At 46.7% G+C, this 22,901-nt stretch overlaps 1 protein-coding gene and 1 gene segment (V, D, J or C); both read right to left on the bottom strand.

The window, feature by feature from the left end:
- LOC100353328 (immunoglobulin heavy variable 3-11) overlaps positions 1–5,441 on the bottom strand; it is a 215,931-nt gene extending 210,490 nt beyond the window's left edge. The window contains exon 1 of the mRNA XM_070065664.1: positions 5,359–5,441. Coding sequence (XP_069921765.1) covers positions 5,359–5,404 — 46 coding nt within the window. The 5' untranslated portion in view covers positions 5,405–5,441. The remainder of the gene's footprint in view (positions 1–5,358) is intronic.
- Positions 1–22,901, bottom strand: part of LOC103346896 (immunoglobulin heavy variable 3-23-like) — a 504,788-nt gene that overhangs the window by 350,660 nt on the left and 131,227 nt on the right.

A 22,901-nucleotide genomic window follows, 5' to 3' on the forward strand; every position in this document is an offset into this window, starting at 1 on the left:
CTCCTCCGGACTCCACCAGCTGCTCCTGACACTGGACACCTGCAAACACAGACGTCCTGGTCAGGAAGCTGTCACTCACACTCTCTGTGTCTCTCACTCACGTCCTCTCCCAGACTCAGTGCCCTGCGTTCCCCATTATTACCTTTGAGCACAGCGACCAGGAGAAGCCAGCGCAGCCCAGTCTCCATGGTGAGCGTCTGTGTTGAGTGTGATCACTGAGTGGACACCTGGGAGTGCTGGGGCTGGAGCTCCTGTGCCAGAGCTGCAGGGTGAGGGCTGGGCTGGTTTTCATGGGCAGAGGGAGGCCTATCTGCATGTGCTGCCCCTGTATAGCAGGCATGGGGTCAGATGCCTCAACAGGACAGGGCCCAGGGCAGACGTGGGTGTCCTGGGGGTTTAGGGCGATGGCTATGATAGGACTCTGATCAAGTCAAATTTTACATTATTAATATTTTTAAAAAGTTGAAGGCGAATGTCTCATTTCACTTTAATATGTGTGTACTCTTAATATGCAGTGTTAGCAGTTTCATGTCCTTCATTTTTAAAGTAACCGTTGGTTCATTATTAACTCTTCTAATGATATTGAAACAGTGACAGAGAGAGAAGGAGTGAGAGAAACATAAATGTTGAGACATCTAGGAGTTAGACTTTCTAAAACCTGGAGCAGAAAACTGTGTGTCCCACATTGGCGGTAGGGTCTCATTCACTTGTAGGGTCATCTACAGTTTCCCATGATGCATTATCAAGAAAGAGTATTGGAATCTGTTAGGCTGGGCTCAAGCAACACTCTGATGGGAACACGGGTGTCTCTAGTGGGTACTTAGCCAATTTTGTCCTAGTGCCTGCTGCACACTTTTAAACAGATGAAAGACTGCAAGTGGATTCGTTAACTATGATTTGTTTCTTTATTCATCCATTGCCTTAGTTTAAAACTGTTCCTGAACACAGAACACTGTATGCGTTAGTGGTGTGTAGTGTGCTATTGGAATATGTGTGTTGTAGAAGTGGGCAAAGATCAACTCACTGTCATGCACATTTCCACCTCCTTTCCATCACTCTGTGTTGGGTGGCCTGAAGGCCTCAGTTCTACTTATTTGTGGAACATGATCTGGGTTCTAGTGAACTGAGGCAGCCCACTGAGGCACAGAGCATAATTATTCCTCCCTTTGAGTGGTGCTTTGTGCCCTGGTATCAGCCGTCCCCTGTTCCCCCCTCTTCCTCATGTCTAGTAATCATGACTCTGATTTGAGGTCAAGCACTGGGTATGAAGTCACTGTGCTACAATTGACCCGCAGTCCTGCATTCAGGTAATGCAGCTTTTTTTTTTTGACAGGCAGAGTTAGACAGTGAGAGAGAGAGAGAGACAGAGAGAAAAGTCCTCCTTTTTCCGTTGTTTAACCCTCAATAGGCGCTGCGGCCAGCGAGTTGTGGCTGGTGCACCGCACTGATCTGAAGCCAGGAGCCAGGTGCTTCTCCTGGACTCCCATGTGGGTGCAGAGCCCAAGGACTTGGGCCATCCTCCACTGCACTCCCGGGCCACAGCAAAGAGCTGCACTGGAAGAGGACCAACCGGGAGAGCATCCGGCGCCCCGACCGGGACTAGAAGCCGGGTGCCGAGCTGCAGGAGGTGGATTAGCCTATTGAGCAGTGGTGCTGGCCTCAGGTAATGCAGCTTTGATTACAATAGTTCAATCTGCAAAAAGCAAGTGTGCATAAAACAGTGAATGGATTCTTTCACATTTGGACATGGAATATTATTCAGTACTAAGAAGGAGGTCATTCTGTCATTACGAAATCGAGGGTCAGGCTGGAGCATACATACTAAAAGAAATGATCCAGGTACATGTGGACACGCAGTATGTGACATTAGTTATATATACAGTCCACAAGCTTGAACTCACAGAGGTAGGAAGTGCAAAGGAGATCACTGTCTACCATGACCCAAGGGTTTGTCTCCTTCCAGCCCTGTGGGAAACTGGGGCAAGTTCCAGGGTCCTGGTTTCTGGCTGAGCCATCCCAGCCTATACAGCCATTCAGGAAGGAAATCTGTGGAAGGAAGATTCTCTCTCCATCTGTTGGTCTCTTCCTCTCTTGCTATAACACTGCCTTTCAAACAAAATAAATAGATATTAAAATAAATGAAAGATTAATTATCCATATCATTAGAAGCCTACATGCAAATGTTGAATAAACACAGACAAGTGAATCCCAAGGAAAGAAATCAATTGCTTAAATGCAGTGACTGATAAGGTGGTGACAGGAGCAGCACTGGAGTTAGCATGTGGGATTGCTGCCTCCCGTGTCAGGTTCTTTAGTGCTGCATCCTAGTTTGTTTCTGGTGGCCATAGGTGAAGTTCCAAGTACTCCCTTTTGGAGACCTGGACAGACTTCTAAGCCCCTGGCTGTCACATGATCCAATGAAGCAGTTGTATCCCTCTGGGAATTGACCAGGAGTTAGAAGATCACTGTCAGTCTCATTCTCTTTGTGGGTTTAGACAAATACATAAAGACAAATTTTAAAATAAAATCTACAAATTTTAAATGTATATTATATCTATAATTTTAAGAAATGATATAAAAGCAAACATATAATGCCATAAATCTCAGATCATTATGTATGTACATTTTAGAAGCACAATGAGATGTCCCATCCTTCATGTTAGAATGAGTATTACCAGACAAGCCAGAGCTGACAATTCTTGTGAAGGAAGAGAGATGACCACTCTGGTTGCACAAGGCTGGAGTCAGGTAAATTAGTAAATCCATTATGGAAAGTCATCAAAAACTGAGACATACAGTTATCACAGGATCTTCAAACAGCATTTTGGGTAGAAGGAATGTGAAATCCCAGGGAGATGTGCATGGGATTCACAGTCACTATGGCAAACACATCTGCACTTCCATGTGCAATTAAAGCAGCGTCGTTCGCGAGTGTTCACACATATAATCCAGTGAAATTTTCATGGAAGAAGGAATCCATAATGAAAGAAAAGGGCATGGAACAGAGGAGACATTGGAGCAAGGTCAGAGATTCAGTCCCACAGGATCCACACACTGAGGATCTACTGTACAGCATGGTGACAGCAGTGAAGTGAATATTGGGTCTACTGAATTCCAAAACAGGAGACAACTGGCCGGCGCCGCAGCTCACTAGGCTAATCCTCCACATGCAGCGCCAGCACCCTGGGTTCTAGCCCCGGTTGGGCGCCGGATTCTGTCCCGGTTGCCCCTCTTCCAGGCCAGCACTCTGCTGTGGCCAGGGAGTGCAGTGAAGGGTGGGCCAAGTCCTTGGGCCCTGCACCCACATGGGAGACCAGGAGAAGCACCTGGCTTCTGCCTTTGGATCAGCGTGGTGCACCGGCCTCAGCGCACCATCTGCGGTGGCCATTAGAGGGTGATCCAATGGCAAAGGAAGACCTTTCTCTCTGTCTCTCTCTCTCACTGTCCACTCTACTTGTCAAAAAAAAAAAAAAAAACAGGAGACAACTGACATCCTAGCATGGAAACATGTGGATTTTGTGATGAACATGTCAATAAGAATGACAAGACATAATTGTACCTCATATGTATATATCAAATTAATATTTATCAAACATTTATAAAAATAAAATGGCTAAAACGGAAAATGCTGGTGTTGTGCTTCCCAATGTTTTATGGAGATGATAAATGAAGGCAGTGAACTCAAGGCTTGGCAGCTGGAACCCAGGAGCATGGAACTGCATCAGTGTTCCCACCTTGGTGATGGGGCGTCATAACAGATCCATCATTTACTGTCTTCCAGGTGCACTGTCAGTACAACTATGGGAAAGCGTGCAAATGGGCTGTGTCCAGAATTTTGATATGCAGCCTGGGGGACTCCCTCTGTATATTAAAGAAAGCCTCCAAATGGATTGATGATGCCAGTCAGCATAGACATGGAGTGAAGAGTAGGGACTCTGGACACATGGTCTCTGGGACTGGCTCTTCCTGCAGCTGTGATTCAGCCTCAGGACACTGGTCATCATGCTGGAGCCACAGACACAGCTCCCCGTGATGTGGACTCCAGCCCCAGAGTGCACAGCCACTGTGTGTCCCACTTTCTGCTCTCCCTCAACCACAACAGGTGCAGGGGGTCTCATGACACTGGAGCAGAACCAGATCAGCTGGAAGTGCACACTCAACACTTTCCATTCAGTTATGACCTTGACTGCTGATGTCCAGTGCATTTCCCTCCTGAGTTCAGGCAGGTAGCCCCCAGGAGGGTCCCAGGACCTAGAGGATGAGGAAGTCCCTGTAGGCTTCCCAGGGGCCTGCAGAAGCTCAGCCTGAGACACAGCTGAGCTGCAGTACATTCCTGAGTGCTGTGACATTCACACAGGGACCACAGACTGTTCCAGGATTAAAGGGGAAATGCAGGTCGGGTTAACGTCTGCAGAAAGTGAGTGTGGATCACCCACATGTAGAGTCAAAGGTTGGTTCAGTGCACACTTGCTGGTTGTGGCTGGAGAGGGATGAGTGGTATAGTTGCTGTTTAACAGATCAACGGCCCTGTCTCAGCTGTCCCTGGTTATACAGGGAAAACTGAAACTGTCCAAAGCTTTCAGTGCCCTGAGGGTGCTGTCCTGTTTCAGGTTGGAAGAGATTCAATAGTGTGCTCAATATTCCCACATCTCTGATCCTGGTGAGCACAGTCGCTGTCCATGTACTAAATCGTTCAATTAGGACTTCTTCCTTTTACATCAAAGTTTCTCCCCGTCATTGAAGTTGGGAGGGACAGAATCAAAAAGTACAATTCTTCCCTCAAAACTGTTACAGGAGAGCAAACCCCAATTCCTGACAGGAAACCAGGACTTCATCTCCCTCTGCGCCTGTGCAGGACCAGAATATGCGCTCAGTGCGTCTTATGCGCCCCCTGGTGGAGCCGCGCGCGCCTGCAGGAGTTTGGTGTTTTGGCTCAGTGTGAGGGCCCCTCACTGTGTTTCTTGCACAGAAATAGGTGGCCGTGTCCGAGGCTGTCAGACTGGTCATTTTCAGATCCACCGTGCTCGAGGTTTTGGAGATAGTGAATCGACCATTCACCCAGCTCACGTAGTATGCGCTACCACTAATACAAATGTATCCGATCCATTCCAGCCCCTTCCCTGGAGCCTGGCGGACCCAGCTCACTCCATAGCTACTGAGGGAGAATCCAGAGACTGTGCAGGTGAGTGTCAGGGTTCCTCCTTGCGTGACCAGGCCTCCCCCGGACTCCTCCAGCTGCTCCTGACACTGGACACCTGCAAACACAGACGTCCTGGTCAGGAAGCTGTCACTCACACTCTCTGTGTTTCTCACTCACATCCTCTCCCAGACTCAGTACCCCGCGTTCTCCATCATTACCTTTGCGCACAGCGACCAGGAGAAGCCAGCGCAGCCCAGTCTCCATGGTGAGTGTCTGTGTTCAGTGCGATCACTGAGTCCTGGGGCTGGAGCTCCTGTGCCAGAGCTGCAGGGTGAGGGCTGGGCTGGTTTTCATGGGCGCAGGGAGGCCTATCTGCATGTGCTGCCCCTAGATAGCAGGCATGGGGTCAGATGCCTCAGATAGGACAGGGCCCAGGGCAGACATGGTGTCCTAGGTTTGTAGGCTGATGGCTATGATATGATTCAGATCATATGAATGTTTATGTTATCATAATTTTAAAAGATTGAAGGCAATGACCTTGTTTCATTTTAATATGTGTGTACCCTTCATATCGAGTGTTAGCAATATCATGTTCCTCATTTACTTAAATAACCATTAGTTCCTTATCATCTATATGAAAGACATTGGGACAGAGATAGAGAGAGAAGGGGTGAGAGAGACAGAAATGTAGAGATGGACAGAAAAGGTGACAATGGGAGATTTCTGCCTTTGGGTTGACAGCCCCAGACATCCCAAATGCCTATGGCCCCTAGGAGTTAGTCTTTCTGAACCCTGAAGCAAGAAACTGTGTCTGTAATTCCAACGTCGGTGGTATGGGCTCCTTTGCTTGTAGCATCATCTACAGTTTCCCATGATGCATTATGAGGGAAAAGTGTGGGAAGCCGTGAGGCTGGGCTCAGTCAGTTCTGTGACGGGAACACGGGTGTCCCTAGTGGGGACTTAGCCAATTTTGTCCTAATGCCGGCCCCCCCTTTTAAACAGATGAAGGACTGCAAGTGTATTTTTTTAAGGTTAACTATGTTTTGTTTCCTTATTCATCCATTGCCTTAAAGTTTAAAAACTATTTAAACTATTTAAAATTGTTCCTGAACACAGAACACTGTACATGGTGGTGGGGTTTGTGTGCTATTGGAATGTGCATGGTAGAAATGGGCACAGATGAACTCACTGTCATTCACATTTCCACCTCCTTTCCATCACTCTGTTGGGAGGCCTGGAGACCTCAGTTCTAGTTATTTGTGGAACCTGTCATGGGTTGTGGTGAACTGAGTCAGCCCACTGTGGTGTGGGCAGAATTATTCCTGCCTTTGGTGGTGCTTCGTGTCCTGGTATCAGGCATCCCCTCTTCCCCCCTCTTCCCTGTGTCTAGTAATAATGACTCTGAGTTGAGGTCAAGCACTGGGTAGAAGTCACTGTGGCACAATTGAGCCGCAGTCCTGTGTTCAGGTTGTAGCTTTGCTCACAATAGTTCAGTCAACAAAGATCAAGTGTGCATAAAACAGTGAATGGATTCTTTCCCATTTGGACATGGAATATTATTCAGTATTAAGAAGGAGGTTGTTCTGTCATCAGGAAATGTGGGTCAACCTGGAGCATACATACTAAAAGAAATGATCCAGGTACATGTGGACACACAGTATGTGACATTAGTTAAATATGCAGTCCACAAGCTTGAACTCACAGAGGGAGGAAGTGCAAAGGAGATCACTGTCTACCATGACCCAAGGGTTTGCCACCTTCCAGCCCTGTGGGAATCTGGAGGAAGTTCCAGGCTCCTGACTTTAGGCTGAGCCATCTCCAGTCTTAGAGACATTCATGAAGGAAACCAGTGGAAGGAAGATTCTCCCTCCATCTGTTGGTCTCTTCCTCTGTTGCTATAACACTGTCTTTAAAATAAAATAAATAGATACTTAAAATAATTGAAGATTAATTATACATATGATTAGGAGCCTGTTTGCTAATGTTGAATGAACACAGACAACTGACTCCCAAGGGAAGAAATCAATTGTGTACATGCAGTGATGATAAGGTGGTGACAGGAGCAGCACTGGAGTGAGCCTGTGGGATTCCTGCCTCCCGTGTCTGGATGCTTAGTGCTGTGTCCTAGTTTGGTTCCAGTTTCAGATTCCTGCTAAGCACACCCTGGGAGGCTGTAGATGAGGTTCCAAGTAGTCCCACGTGGGAGACCTGGACAGAATTACAAGCACCTGGCTGTCACCTGACCCAACTGAATCTTTTGCAGCCATCTGGGAAGTGACGCAGGAATTAGAAAATCACTGTCAGTCTCAGTCTCTTAGTGGATTTGGACAAATACATAAAGACAAGTTCTCAAATAAAATGATAAATTTTAAAATTTATATCATTTCTATAAATTATTAAAGAAGATATATAGACAGACATATAAAATGCTATCAATTTGGGACCATCATGTATGTCCATGTTAGAAGCACATTGAGACATTGCATCGCTCCTGTTAGAATGGCTATTACCAGACATACCAGAGCTGACATGTTTTATGGAGGTAGAGAGAGATGATAACCCTGGTACAAGTCTGTGTCAGGTTAATTAGTAAAACCATATGGAAAAGCATCAAAAACGAGAAACAATTATTACATGATCTTCAAACACCATTGGATGGTACAATGAATATGAAATCCCAGGGAGGTGTCCATGGAATCTGCAGTCAGTCGGAAACAAAAAAGTAGAATTATTCCCTGAAAAGTGTTAAAGGAGAGGAAACCTCAATTCCCTGACCTGAAACCAGGGCTTCATCTCCCTCTGCACCTGTGCAGGACCAGATTCTTGGTTCAGTGCATCTTGTGCGCCCCCTGATGGAGCCTCACGTCCCTGCAGGGAGGTTTGTGTCTGGGCTAAGCCTGAGGACCCTCACTGTGTCCCTTTCAGAGAAATAGACTGTTCATTTGCAGAGAAACCGTGTTCTGGGCGTGTTGCTGGAAATGGTGGATCGGCTTCTCGCCCAGCTCGCGTAGTATGTGTTACCACCACTACTAATGATTCTGATATATTCCAGCTCCTTCCCTGGAGCCTGGCGGACCCAGCCCATGCTGTAGCTACTGAGGGAGAATCCAGAGGCTGTGCAGGTGAGTGTTAGGGATCCTCTAGGGTTGACCAGGCCTCCTGCGGACTCCTCCAGCTGCTCCTGACACTGGACACCTGCAAACACAGACATCCTGGTCAGGGCACTGTCACTCACACTCTCTGTGTCTCTCACTCACGTCCTCTCTCAGACTCAGTGCCCCACGTTCTCCATCATTACCTTTGAGCACAGCGACCAGGAGAAGTCAGCGCAGCCCAGTCTCCATGGTGAGCGTCTGTGTTGAGTGCGATCACTGAGTGGACACCCAGGAGTGCTGGGGCTGGAGCTCCTGTGCCAGAGCTGCAGGGTGAGGGCTGGGCTGGTTTTCATGGGCAGAGGGAGCCCTATTTGCATGTGCTGCCCCTGTATAGCAGGCATGGGTTCAGATGCCTCAGACAGGACAGGGCCCAGGGCAGACGAGGGTGTCTGGCGTCTTAAGTAGCCGATTAATGCCATGAGACCTGGAAATTGTTGTGAGATAATGGACAGAAAAGCATTTCATTCATCTTTTTAAAATTTATATAAACATATATTTATTTATTTGGAGGTAGAGTTATAGACAGCGAGAGAGAGACACAGAGAGAAAAGTCTTCTTCTGTTTATTCCCTCCCCAAATGGCAGCTACAGCCAGTGCTGTTCCAATCCGAAGAGATGAGCCAGGTGCTTCTTCCTGGTCTCTCATGTGGGTGCAGGGGCATAAGCACCTGGGCCATCCTCCACTGCCCTCCTGGGCCACAGCTCAGAGCTGGACTGGAAGAGGAGCAACTGGGACTAGAACCTGGCACCTGTATGGGATGCCGGCACCGCAGAGAGAGGATTAGCCAAGTGAGCCCTGGCTCGGGCCCTTAATTTATATTTTGAACATTTATTTATTTATTTGAAAGTCAAAGTTACACACAGAGAGAACTAGAGGCAGAGAGAGAGAGAGAGAGTGAGAGAGAGAGAGAGAGAGAGAGAGAGATGGAGAGAGACACACACAGAGAGAGCGCAATCGTCTTTCCTCTAGTTCACTTTCCAATTAGTCACAACAGCTAGACCTTAGCGACTTGGAAGCTAGGAGCCAGGAGCTTCTTCCAGATCCCAATGCGGGTACAAGGAACCAAGGACTTGGGCTGTCTTCTACTGCTTTCCCTGGCTGTAGCAGGGAGCTGGATTGGAAGTAGAGCAGCTGGGACTTGAACCGGTGCACATGTGGGACGCCAGTACTGCAGATTTGGTCTGCAACATACTATGTCCCAGCACCAGCCCCACCTTTACGTTTTTACCCTCCGGTCACAGGGCCTGAGGTGGAGAGGCTGGTTCTTGAGCCATCACTCCAACACAGGGTGTGGGCTCCCAACAAGGGCTCAGCTCACTGCACAACAGTGCCTGCCCCTGTGTTGTGTCTGCACAAGCACAGAAATGTGATACTGGCATGAGTGATACCTCCCTTGAACACGTGCACAGTTACTGAAGGAATCACAGACAGGCTGTGCTGTGTCCAGGGGCTCTAGTCTGGTAGGAGGCACCTCCACACTCTACACCTCTGTTCCTCACACAGGACTTCCTACTCCACCTAACAGCTCCAGGAGCGATGTGCGCTCTGTACCGTCATTGGTTGTGGTTGTCCGGTTTACCTAATGAATTTGTTAATGTGCTGTGAAGGGTTGAAATAGGGAGTTTTTCGTGTATATGATGTTAAATTGTGACTGGGTAGGATTTATGTAAGAGCAGTCTTTGAAGATAGTGGCACATGAATGTGTTTCTTCCAAATTTGAAGTCGAATGTCATTGAAATAACTTTTTTTAAAAAAAGCAATGCATGGCTTTTTAGGTTTTCGTGTGTGTGTTAAGAATTGAGTACACATCAAAACACCTGTGTGCTGGATATTAACACCAATGAAATATCAGTTATGGACCAAAAAGTGCCAGTCCGTGAACTCCCACCCCAAAAGTTCACCAGTCTCATACTTTAGCTGGTGTGTGGCACATTGGGTGAAAGCCCTGGCCTGAAGCGCCGGCATCTCAAATGAGCGCCGGTCTAGTCCTGGCTGCTCCTCTTCCCATCCAGCTCTCTGCTATGGCCTGGGAAGCAGTAGAAGATGGCCCAAGTCTTTGGGCCCCTGAATCTACATGGGAGACCCCAAGAAGCTCCTGGCCCTTGCCTTCAGATCGGAACAATTTTGGCCATTGTGACCAACTGGGGAGAGAACCTGTGGATGGAAGACCTCTCTCTGTGTGTCTCTACCTCTCTCTGTAACTCTGTCATTTAAATAAATAAAGTAAATAAAATAAATCTTTTTAAAAAATTGCCAAATCCTGTTGTTGCTTACAGGGAATACGAAGTCTGAGGGATGTGTCCAAGCGATCTGAGGGTGCCATGTCTAGACATTTGCAGTCCCATCTCCAACTACAGTGACCTCATTCACAACAGTTAGCTCATGAACATGGAGCACTTTGGCTGGATTCTGTTTTTGACAGAGAGATGCACAGGGGACCAGGTTTCATGCAGGTGCATCTGAGTGTGGTGTTCCATGTGCTGGTGTCTGTCTGTCTGTTCTTCACAATTTCTCTGCTGGGCAATTTGCTTCCCAATGCTGTCGAGTTGTGATAGATACAGAGGCAGCCCAACATGTTGAAAGTGTGTGGTGAGTGCGACTCACCTGTGCCTCTCTCACTCTTCATCACAACTACGCCAAGAGCAAATATGACATCCCACAGTGCTGTCCACTGCTCCTGTGTCACCCAGCCCTGGCCCACCTCCTCCAGTCACATTAAGGCCTGAGCCCATTTGGGCTCCTTCACAACAGATTTCATCCAGTTCAGTGCTGAGCATCATGTAGGTTTGCCAGGGGCAGAAGTTGAAGGCACTGAGTTTGCAGGTCCTGCAGGGCACAGGTGAATGAGGGTTTCTTAGTTCTTAAGCAAAATATTTGAAAATCTGATAAGAGTAAAACTGAAATAAATTAGAGTAAGTATATTGTATTTTGCACAAATGTGCAGCACATTAATCTTAACTGTTATCAAATTTCATGGATATAAGATAAATAATAAAATGAGTTGCATTGTTTAAGATATGCACCTCCCCCAAGGGAGTAAAAGGGTCTCACATGTGACTCTGGCACCCAATACCAGATTCCTGTTCCTGCAGCCCCAGGAACCACAAATGTATGGGAGGGTCTCTCTAAGGTTCATAGTCCCTTCAATGCAGGAAGAATCTTCATGGACTTGTCCCCTCCTTAGAGCCCCTCTCAATGGGATCACTGGGTGGTGAGGTCCCCACATGCATGATGGGAGGCTCCGTGCATCAAGTATGGAGGGTAAGTTCCACCTAACATGCAGCCTTCAGCTGCTCAGTTGGAGCGACCACACACACACACACACCAAGCAGTGATGGCTCTGCTCACGGCTCTGCAGGAAAAGCATCCTCAGCCTCAATACCCCAGACCCTGCTCCTCTGTGTCCACTGAGTAGGAAAGTGATTCACCTGCAGGAGGAAACCATCATGACCAATGTCCTGGTGGGATCCTGTAGAAAATGTTCGTGAGCAGAGTCCACCCCAGACACTGTGCCAGCATGATCCCCCAAGACACAGAAGTCTGCATCTTCAGGGGATGGCTCCACCCCCAAAGCTGAGGATTGGGGAGAAGAAGCATGGCACGTGGGGAAGTGACAGTCAGGACAGGGTCCAGCAGCATAGAGAGAGAGGACATGGTGGACAGGGTGGGCTCTTCCTCTGCAGGAGGGTAAGGACAGGTGGAAGGGCCACACTGCTGGAGCCCCAGTGCCTGCAGGAGAGCACTGAGTCAGGAGGTCTGATCAGGTCTCCTTGCCCCAGGGACCCCCACACTGACCACCACTGAGTAAAACTAGCACAGGTGCCTGGGAGATGTGGAATGGTGTCGCCTCTGGGGAGTGCATCCAGTGATGACTCCCACCATGAGTGGATTCAACGTCAGGGCCTCATGGAGGAAGCTGAGGTCTCCAGTGCCCTGAACAGAACCACACGGAATGCTGGGAGTAGCCTGCTGGGGGTGGATGTGGTTTGTCCTCACAGCTTCAGTGCTGAGCATGGCCCCAACATAACAGCACTGACAGGGGGTGCATGGTCTGGATGTTTACATGGAAAGCATGGAATAACAGGATCTGACATCAGATGCAAACTCCATTGTACAACTACTGGAAGGAAACATAGGGCAGAATCTCCCTGATAGTGGTCTGTGCATGATTTCCCTTTTAGATCTCCAGAGTTCAGGCAATGTAAGAAAAACTTTTCATAAGATGCTACATAAACTACAGAGCTTCTCTACTGCAAGTGGACCAATGAGAAGTTAGCAGCCTACACACACACGGAAGTAACTATTTTCATACAGAATGTATGATCAGTAGCCTCTATCCCAAAGGAACAAAAGGACTGTCTGCATGAGCTGTGTTTAAAACTGGCCTGAGTCTTCTAAAGTCTCAAAATACCTGTTTTACACAACTGGCTTCATCCTGAACAACAGGTTCTGTGTCATCAGGCCTACAATGCATGTGGAAGGAAACCTCCCTCCTCTGCCTGTGGCAGAGTGTGTCCTCAAAGGTGTGTGTGTTTTGGAGTGATTCCAGGGTGACCGTGGGAGAAGTGAGGGAGCTCTGCGAGTGAGGCCTAGTGGGATTTGTTCATTTCTGGGGAATCTGCTATGGAGGAGATCACAGTAGATCTCCTGGGTCCCCAGCTTCAGCACAGAGCACAGTGCTGCTAGAGTGAGCCCTGGTCTCGTCTGATGTCCTGTGTGGGGATGGGGTCCCTCCCATCCGTGTTTACAATATTAGGATGCCTGAACACTGTATGATGTTCACAATATTAGGATGCCTGATGGCACAACATTCTCACTGTCTGATCCTGGACTTCAGCCTCTACAGCTGTGAGCTCCACACACCTCCCCGCTGGGTTACTACATTATGGAACCAACTTGCAGGAAAAAAAAAAAAAACAGGTGCATAGCAACATACTAGCCACTCATCTGTTCCCACCTGAAACAGAGACTCTCCTTTGATCCCAAATTTAGACAGAGCCACTCCAAATTAGTCATTTCTACTTCAGCTGAGAGAATTGCTTCAGTTTCTGTAAGAATCCTACATGAGAGAACAATTGCATTTTTGCAGGAGACATTTAGTAAACACATGGGGTTGATGCAATTATCCTGGTGAAGAGCAGAAAATTTGTTCATTCCTGATGATGATAAAGTTGAGAGTTGCAAGGACAATTTTGCTTCCACAGAAGGAGGAGCACAGCTGAGAACAGGTGCGGGCAGTCCCTGGAGGAAGGAGTCAGGGTCTCTGGACACACAGTCTCTGGTGCAGGCCCTTCAAGATGCAGCAGGGATGCAGCTCCAGGGTTGGATCATTGTGGGCTCACAGGGACACAGTCCAGAACCACCTGGACTCTAGTGCAGACTTCACTGGGCTGTCCCACCTGCTGGTCTCCCTGAGATGGAGACAAGGCCAGCAGAGTGTGGGGAACAAGACCTCTCCACACCCAGTGTTTTCCATGAGTCTGACCCCTTGCACTACCAACGGCCACCTCTGCTTGCAAATGAGAGCAGGTCCGGGGATCCCAGGAGACGTGAGTGAGGAAGAGCAAGCAGGATTTCTAGGAGCCACAGCCTGAGCCACCCCTGAGCTGCAGGTTAATCCCTGACCTGTGGTTTGGACCACGTGGACCTCAACCTGTTTGTTCAGGGTGAGGAAGTGAAAGGGAGACGAGGGCACAGCTGCAGAGAATGGACACGGGAGCCCCAGGGACCAGGACCACGGGGTCAGCTCACCCCTCAGGGGCCCAGCTGTGCAGGAGGGGAGGGCATGGATGTGAAACACTGCAGCATCCACAGCCCCTGACAGGCTCTACACTGCCCCTGAGCTCTCAGCAGGGTCCCAGATGACGTCATCAGAGAATTCCATGGAGAGCTCCTCTTTGATTTGGACAGGAAAAGCCTCCCCGGGTGCCCAGAGCTCCCTCAGGTCTCAGATGCTGGGATCCCAGAGATGTCATTCATTCCTCCAGAAACGACTCCATTTTCTTCATGTGGCATCTTCCCGTGATACCAAAACTTCTGCTCAGTGATCGGTGTTAGGGACAGAATCATCCTTCCAGATCGGAATGTAGGAAACAGTTACAGGACCACAAACCCCAATTTCCTCAGGAGGACCAGGGATTCACCTCCCACCACATCTGGGAATGGGTCTGAGTCTGCTCAGTGCGTCTTGTGCGCCCCCTGGTGGAGTTGCGCGCCCCTGCAGGCAGGTTTGTGTCTGGGCTCAGCCTGAGGGCCCTCACTGTGTCTCTGGCACAGAAATAGGTGGCCATGTCCGCTGTTGTTGGACAGTTCATTTGCAGATTCACCGTGTTCTGGGCGTGGTGAATTGGCCATTCACCGAGCTCGCGTAGTCTGTGCTACCACTACCAGCATAAATGCATCCAATCCACTCCAGCCCCTTCCCTGGAGCCTGGCGGACCCAGCTTACTCCAAAGCTACTGAGGGAGAATCCAGAGGCTTTGCAGGTGATTTCAGGGATTCCCCCAGGCTTGAACAGGCCTCCCCCGGATTCCTCCTGTTGCTCCTGACATTGGACACCTACAAACACAGATGTCCTGGTCAGGACACTGTCACTCACACTCTCTGTGTCTCTCACTCACGTCCTCTCCCAGACTCAGTGCCCCACATTCCCCATCATTACCTTTGAGCACAGCGACCAGGAGAAGCCAGCGCAGCCCAGTCTCCATGGTGAGTGTCTGTGTTCAGTGCGATCTCTGAGTGGACACCTGGGAGTCCTGGGGCTGGAGCTCCTGTGCCAGAGCTGCAGGGTGAGGGCTGGGCTGGTTTTCATGGGCAGAGGGAGACCCTATTTGCATGAGCTGCCCCTATATAGCAGGCATGGGGTCAGATGCCTCAGACAGGACAGGGCCCAGGGCAGATGTACATGTCCTGGGGGTGTAGGCTATGATAGGATTCGGATCATATGAATTTTTTATGTTTTATTGTTTTTTCATTTTAGTATGTGTGTACCCTTAGTATCCAGTGTTAGCAATATCATGTCCTTCATTTTTTAAATAACAATTGTTTCATATTATCTATTGACATCTATATCATCTATATGAAAGACATTGGAATAGTGATAGAGAGAAGGGGTGAGAGAAACACAAGTGTAGTGATGGACAGCAAAGATGAAAATGGGAGATTTCTGCCTTTGGATTGACAGCCCCAAACTCCCCAAATGCCTACAACATCTAGGAGTTAGCCTTTCTAAAACCTGGAGCCCAGAACTGCGTCTGTGTTTCCTTTGTCGGTTGTAGGGGCTCTATCGCTATAGCGTCATCTGTAGTTTACCACGATGTGTTATCAGGAAAAAGTATAGGAAGCCGTGTGGCTGGGCTCAAGCAGCACTCTGATGGGAACACGGGTGTCCCTAGTGGGGACTTTGCCAATTTTGTCCTAATGCCTGCCTCCCATATTTACACAGATGAAAGACTGCAAGTGGATTCATTTAAGGATACTATGTCTTGTTTCCTTATTCATCCATTACCTTATTTTACAACTGTTCATTAACACAGAACACTGTATGTGTTAGTGGTGTGTAGTGTGCTATTGGAATCTGTGTGTTGCAGAAATGGGCACAGATCAACTCACTGTCATTCACATTTCTACCTCCGTTCCATCACTTTGTATTGGGAGACCGGTGTCCTCAGTACTGCTTATTTGTGGAACATGTCGTGGGTTGTAGTGAACTGAGTCAGCCCACTGTGGTGGGGGCAGAATTATTCCTTGCTTTGAGTGGTGCTTTGTGCCCTGGTATCAGCCATCCCCTGATCCCCCTCTTCCCTGTTCTGTAACCATGACTCTGAGTTCAGCTCAAGCACTGGGTATGAAGTCACTGTGTCACAATTCACCCACAGTCCTGGGTTCAGGTAATGCAGCTGTGTTCACAATAGTTCAGTCTACAATAAAGCGAAATGTGCATAAAACGGTGAATGCAGTCTGTTACATTTGACATGGAATATTATTCAGTGTTAAGAAGGAGATTGTTTTGTCATTAGGAAATCATGGGTCAGCCTTGAGCATAATATGCTAACAGAAATAATGCAGGTAGATGTGGACACATAGTATGTGACATTAGTTATATATGCAGTCCACAAGCTTGAACTCACAGAGGGAGGAAGTGCAATGGAGATCACTGTGTACCATGACCCAAGTGTTTGTCTCCTTCCAGCCCTGTGTGAAACTGCAGGAAGTTCCAGGCTCCTGACTTCATGCTTTTGCAGCCCCAAAATTGTAACCATTCAGGAAGTGAAGCAACGGATTGAGATTCTCTATCTGTTGGTCTCTTCCTCTCTTGCTATAACACTGTCTTTAAAATAAAATAAATAGATACTTAAAATAATTGAAGATTAATTATACATATGATTAGGAGCCTATTTCCTAATGTTGAATGATCTCAAGCAACTGAATCCCAAGGGAAGAAATCAATTGTTTAAATGCAGTGATGATAAGGTGGTGACAGGAGCAGCACTGGAGTGACCCTGTGGGATTCCTGCCTCCCCTGTCAGGATGCTGAGTGCTGTGTCCTCGTTTGGTTCCAGTTTCAGTTTCCTGCCTAAGCACACTCTGGGAGGCCATAGGTGAAGTTCCAAGTACTGCCATGTGGACACCTGGACAGAATTCCAAGCACCTGGCTGTCACCTGACCCAGTTGAATCTTTTGTAGCAATCGGAGAAGTGACCAGGCATTGGAAGATCACTGTCAGTCTCAGTCTCTCTTTGAACACATACATACATACAAATTTTAAAATAAGTGAAATAATATCTATAAACTTTTAAAGACGTTATATAAAGGGTAACATACAAAATGCTGTAAACCTGGGAACAGCATGCATATCCCTGTTAGAAGCACAATGAGACATCCCATCCCTCCGGGTAGAATGAGAATTATCAGACAATCCAAGGGTGACAATTCTTGGGGAGGCAGAGTGAGACGACAACCCTGGGACAAGGCTGGGGTCAGGAAAATTAGTCAAAATGTTATGGAAAATCGTCAAAAACTGACAAGTACAATTACCACAGGATCTACAAACACCATTTCTGGGTAGAAGGAATATGATATCCCTGGAGGTGTCCAGTGGATCCACAGTCACTGTGGCAAAGACATCTGCAGTTCCATGTTCAATTAAAGCAGCGCCAATCTCAATAGTTCACACATATAATCCATGGAATTTTCATGGAAGAAAGAATCAACAATGGAACAAATGTACAAAGCTACATTTTACCAGGAGTTTATATGGCAGTAAAGTGGAAGAAATTCTGTATTTTGGACAACTTGGATGATCCTAGAGAATAATGTCCAAGGATAATGTGTCAGGATAAGTACACTCTGAAAACCATCAAGGCCAAGAAGACAAATAATATGAGATGCTGGTTACATGAGATAAAAAGGATGAACTCACAGAGGCATCATACAATGGTGAGACCAAAGTCTGAGCGAGGGAGGAGCAGAGGAGACGCTGTTCAAGGTCAGAGTTTCAGCCCGACAGGATCCACACATTCAGTGATCTATTGCACAGGATGGTGACAGCAGTGAAGGGAATATTGTGTCTGTGGAATTCCAAAACAGGAGACAAATGCCATTCTACCATGGAAACATAGGGTTTTCTGATGAGCTTGTCAATAAATCGATGCTCTGGGCGTTGTTTCTGGAGATGATGACTCAGCCATTCACGGAGTTCGCATAGTATGTGCTACCACCATTATAACTATTAGCTGCAATCCACTCCAGCCCCTTCCCTGGAGCCTGGCGGACCCAGTCCATTGCATGGTTAGAGTGTGAATCCAGAGGCTTTGCAGGAGACTACTAACAGAAACAAACTGCTGACTACAGGGCTCACAGCACATGCAACAAATAATGGAGAAAAATATACTCCACTACTACATGCCATTTTTGAAAAATCACTGGTGCATTTATACACTGAGAACAAATTTGCAGAAAATGGAGAAAACATCACAGTGGTGTAGCATGTGAATCTTCCGCCTGTGATGCCTACATCCCATACTGCTGTCTGTTCTTATTCCAGCTGCACTTCCAATCATCTCTTGTTGATGCACCTGGGAAAGCAGACAAGCATGGTCCAAGTGATTGGGCCTCTGCACCCATGTGGGGACTGGGAAGAAACTCCTGGCTCTAGGTGTCAATGTCATTTGGGTGAGTAAACCAGCAGATGGAGAATTTGTCTCTGGGTCTTTCCCTCTCTCTGTGTAACACTGACTTTCAATAAATAAATAAATCTTTTCTAAAAGATTGCATATGTAGTATCAACAAACTTTTAAAGTCCTGGAGGAAATTTATCAACAGGCTGAATGATGTCCACATAACAATATTATTGTTTTTCAATTTTGAATTTATTTTGTATTTTTTAAAATTTATTTTTAAGGAATAAAAATGTCATAGTACATCTTTAGGAATATAGATATTCTTCCCAGCATTTCTGCCCTCCCACTTACATTCCCACCACCTTTCTCATCCCTCTCCACTTGTCAGTTCAGTTTTCCAATAGGACTCACTTTAAGTTGGTACACAGATTCAAGATCAAGATCCATCATCAAGATTCACTTGTATTGCTACACAGAAAACCAGCTCTGTACTATGTAAAGATTTAAACACACACACACACACACACACACACACACACACACACATATCCAAGAACTGTTTGAGAACTGGTTTACAGTTAACTCTCATAATAGAACTCATTGAGGATGGAGGTCCTGCATGGGGAGTTAGTGCACAGTGAGACCTGTTGTTAATTTAACAATTAACACTCTTAAGTATGATGTCAGTGACCACCTGAGACTCTTGACATGAGCTGCTTAGGCTATGGAAGCCTTTTGAGTCCACAAACTCTGATAGTATTTGGACAAGGCCATGAGCAAAGTGGAAGTTCTCTCATCCCTTTAGAGAAAAGTACCTCCTTCTTTGAGGCCACTTCTACTGCCTGAGGTCTCAGTCACAGAGATCCTTTAGGCAGAACATTTTTGCCACAGTGTCTTGGATTTCATGCCTGAAATGTTCTCATGGGCTTTTCAGCCACACCAGAAAGACTGAAGGGCTGATTATCAGGTCAGAGTGTTACTTAAAGCGATTATCATTCTATGAGTCTGCTGTGTAGACTTCTGCTCATGTTGGAACATTCTCTCTTTTTAATTCTATCTCTTCTTATTACCAGGAACTTGATCCTATTTATATGATCACTTTAACACTTAATCCTATCTATGTGTTCACCTTACACTTAATGTGATCACTTTAATTAAGTTTCATGGGACTTGGAATCCCACAACCAAATTTTAAATTGTGTGTTTAGAAGTAAGTCCATAGGAATGTATGCACTTTACAGTTAAAAAATTCCTCCTCCTGCTCTTACTCCCATTCCTATTTTTTACTGCGATCAATTTTCAATTGACTGTATGTGCATACAATGGACTGAATGTTACATAAATTCTTCAACAAATAGTAGGAAGAAAAATAAACAAACAAACAAAAAACAAACAAACAAAAAACTGTCCCTCACCAGTCAAGACAAGGGCAGCTCAAGTCTTCCCTTCTCGAAGTGTCAATTTCACTTCCCTAGGTTTCCTTTTGGGTGCTCTGTCAGGTCTCACCTATCAGGAAGAACATGTGGTATTTGTCCCTGGGGTACTGGCCTTTTTCACAAAGTATGATCTTTATCAGATTCATGCATTGTGTTGCGAATAACCGGATCTTATTGTTTTTACCACTGTGTAGTATTCCATAGTGTACACATCGCATAATTTCTTTATCCAGTTTTTGGTTGATGGGCATTTAGGTTGAATCCATCTCTTAGCTATTGTGAATAGAGCTGCAATAAGCATGGAGGTACAGGTGTCTCTTGTGTGTAGTGAATTCATTTCCCTTGGGTAAGTTCCCAGGAGTGGGATTCCTGGGTCATATAAGGTAGGACTATATTCAGATTTTTGAGATATCTCCATAGTGTCTTCCATAGTGGCTTTACAAGTTTGCATTCCCACCTACAGTGGATTCAGGCACCTTTCCCCACAACCTCGCCAGCATTTGATGTTTGTTGATTTCCGTATGAAGCCATTCTAGCTGGGGTGATGTGAAACCTCCTTGTGGTTTGATTTGCATTTCCCTGACAGCTAGTGACGCTGAACATTTTTTCATGTGTCTGTGTTGGCCATTTGGACTTCCTCTTTTGAAAAATGTGTAAGTCCTTGGCCCATCTCTTAACTGGGTTGCTTGTTTTGTTTTTGGAATTTCTTCATCTCTTTGTAAATTCTTTGTAAATAATAATCCATATCCGTTGCATAGCTTGCAAATAATTTCGCACATGCTGTCAGATGCCTCTTCACTTGCCTGAGTGTTTCTTTTACCACACAGAGAATTCCCGATTTGATCTAATCCCATTTATTAATTTTGGCTTTGACTTCCTATGTCTCTGAGGTCTTTTCCAAGAACTCTTTACCTGTGCCAGTGTCTTGAGGGCTTCCCTAATGTTCTCTACTAATTGGATGGTGTGGGATCATAGGTGTTTATCTTTAATCCTTGTTGAGTGGATTTTTGTATAAGGTGTAAGATAGGGGTCTTAGCTGGCACTGTGGCTCACTAGGCTAATCCTCTGTCTTGCAGCACCGACACACCGGGATCTATTCCCGGTTAGGGCGCCGGATTCTGTCCCGGTTGCCCCTCTTCCAGGCCAGCTTTCTGCTGTTTCCAGGGAGTACAGTGGAGGGTGGCCCAAGTGCTTGGGCCCTGCACCCCATGGGAGACCAGGAGAAGCACCTGGCTCCTGCCATTGGATCAGCGCAGTGTGCTGGCCACAGCACGCCTGCCTAGGTGGCCATTGGAGGGTGAGCCAACGGCAAAGGAAGACCTTTCTCTCTGTCTCTCTCTCTCTCACTGTCCACTCTGCCTGTCAAAAAAAATAAAAAATAAAAATAAAAATAAATAAAAACTGAAAAGGAATCTGAAGATTACCTGTACATTTTAATGACATAGTTGTGGTATGAAGAAATGATCTTGCTAAAATAGCCAAGCTACCATGTGATTCACAGATTCAATGCATTTCCTGTCAAACACCCTGTATTCTTCACAGGAAGAGGAATAAAATTCTGGAATTCACATGAAAATTTCAGGGTAATGATGACTGAACAGTGTTGAGATAAATAGCAAAGCAGGAGGCTTCATCCTAGCTGAGCTGAAATCAGACCTGGTGCTGGGATAACATAGACACCCAGAGCTGTGGAGCACAACAGAAACGTAGAAATAAAAAAACACATTCTCAGAAAACTGATTGCATGCATGGTGCCACACACAGAATGGGGGATGGGTATTCTGTCATACATGGGGTTGGGGAAACTTGAATGCACTTGAAAATAATTCAATTATGTGGTCATCTCACACCAGATACAGAAACAGAGTGAGCTTGAAAAATACCTAAAAAACAAGACCTGAGACTGTAAAGTTCTAGAAGAAAACACTGGGCAAAAGCAAGCTGACATTGGTTTGGGCAATGACTTTTTGATAAGCTCCAAAGTACAGGCAACCAAGCAAAAATAGGCAAAAGATAATGGATCCAACTACAGAGCTCCTGTGTAACAAAGAGAGTGATTGAAGAACCAGGAGTCGCCCCAGATGGGGAGAAAGTATTTTCAGATCACAGCCGTGGGGGCCAATGTTGTGGCCCTGCAGGTTAAGCTGCCATACCTACTATGCATGCATCACACAGGAGCATGGGTTCAGATTCTGCTTGCTCCACTTCAAATCCAGCTCCCTACTAATGGACCTGGGTCAATGATGACCCAAGTGTTTGTCCCCTTTGAGCCATGTGGGAAACCTAGAGAACGTCCCTGGGTCCTGGCTTCAGCCTCAGCCATTTCCAGCCTTTGCAGCCATTCAGGAAGGAAACCAGTGGATGGAAGATTCTCTCTTCATCTCTTTGGGTGTTCCTCTCTTGCTATAAACTGACTTTGAAATAAAAGATATTTAAAGTAAAAGACAGATGCTTACACATATGCTTAGGAGCCTAGATCCAAATGTTGAATGACATCTTACAACGGAATCACAAGGGAAGAAATCAATTGTTTAAATGTAGTGACTGATTGGCCGGTGATGCAGCTCACTAGGCTACTCCTCCACCTGCTGTTCCGGCACTCCGGGTTCTAGTCCCGGTCGGAGTGTCAGATTCTGTCCCGGTTGCTCCTCTTCCAGTCCAGCTCTCTGCTGTAGCCCGGGAAGACAGTGTAGGATGGCCCAAGAGCTTGGGCCCTGCACCCGCATGAGAGACTGGGAGGAGGCGCCTGGCTCCTGGCTTCAGATCAGCACAGCACACTGGCTGTAGCGGCCATTTGCAGGGGGAACCAATGGAGGGAAGACCTTTCTCTCTGTCTCTCTCTCTCTCTCACTGTCTAACTCTGCCTGTCTAAAAAAAATGTAGTTACTGATAAGGTGGGTGACAGGACTGGCCTTGAAGGTATCACGTGGGATTCCTGCCTCCCGTTTAGGATGCTTAGGTTTATGTCCAAATTTTGGTTCTATTTCAGACTCTTGCCAATGCACACTCTGGGAGGCAGTACGAGAAGTCTGAGTTAATCCCATGTATG

Source organism: Oryctolagus cuniculus, chromosome 20, assembly GCF_964237555.1.
Source record: "Oryctolagus cuniculus chromosome 20, mOryCun1.1, whole genome shotgun sequence".
In the NCBI taxonomy this organism is placed as follows: domain Eukaryota; kingdom Metazoa; phylum Chordata; class Mammalia; order Lagomorpha; family Leporidae; genus Oryctolagus; species Oryctolagus cuniculus.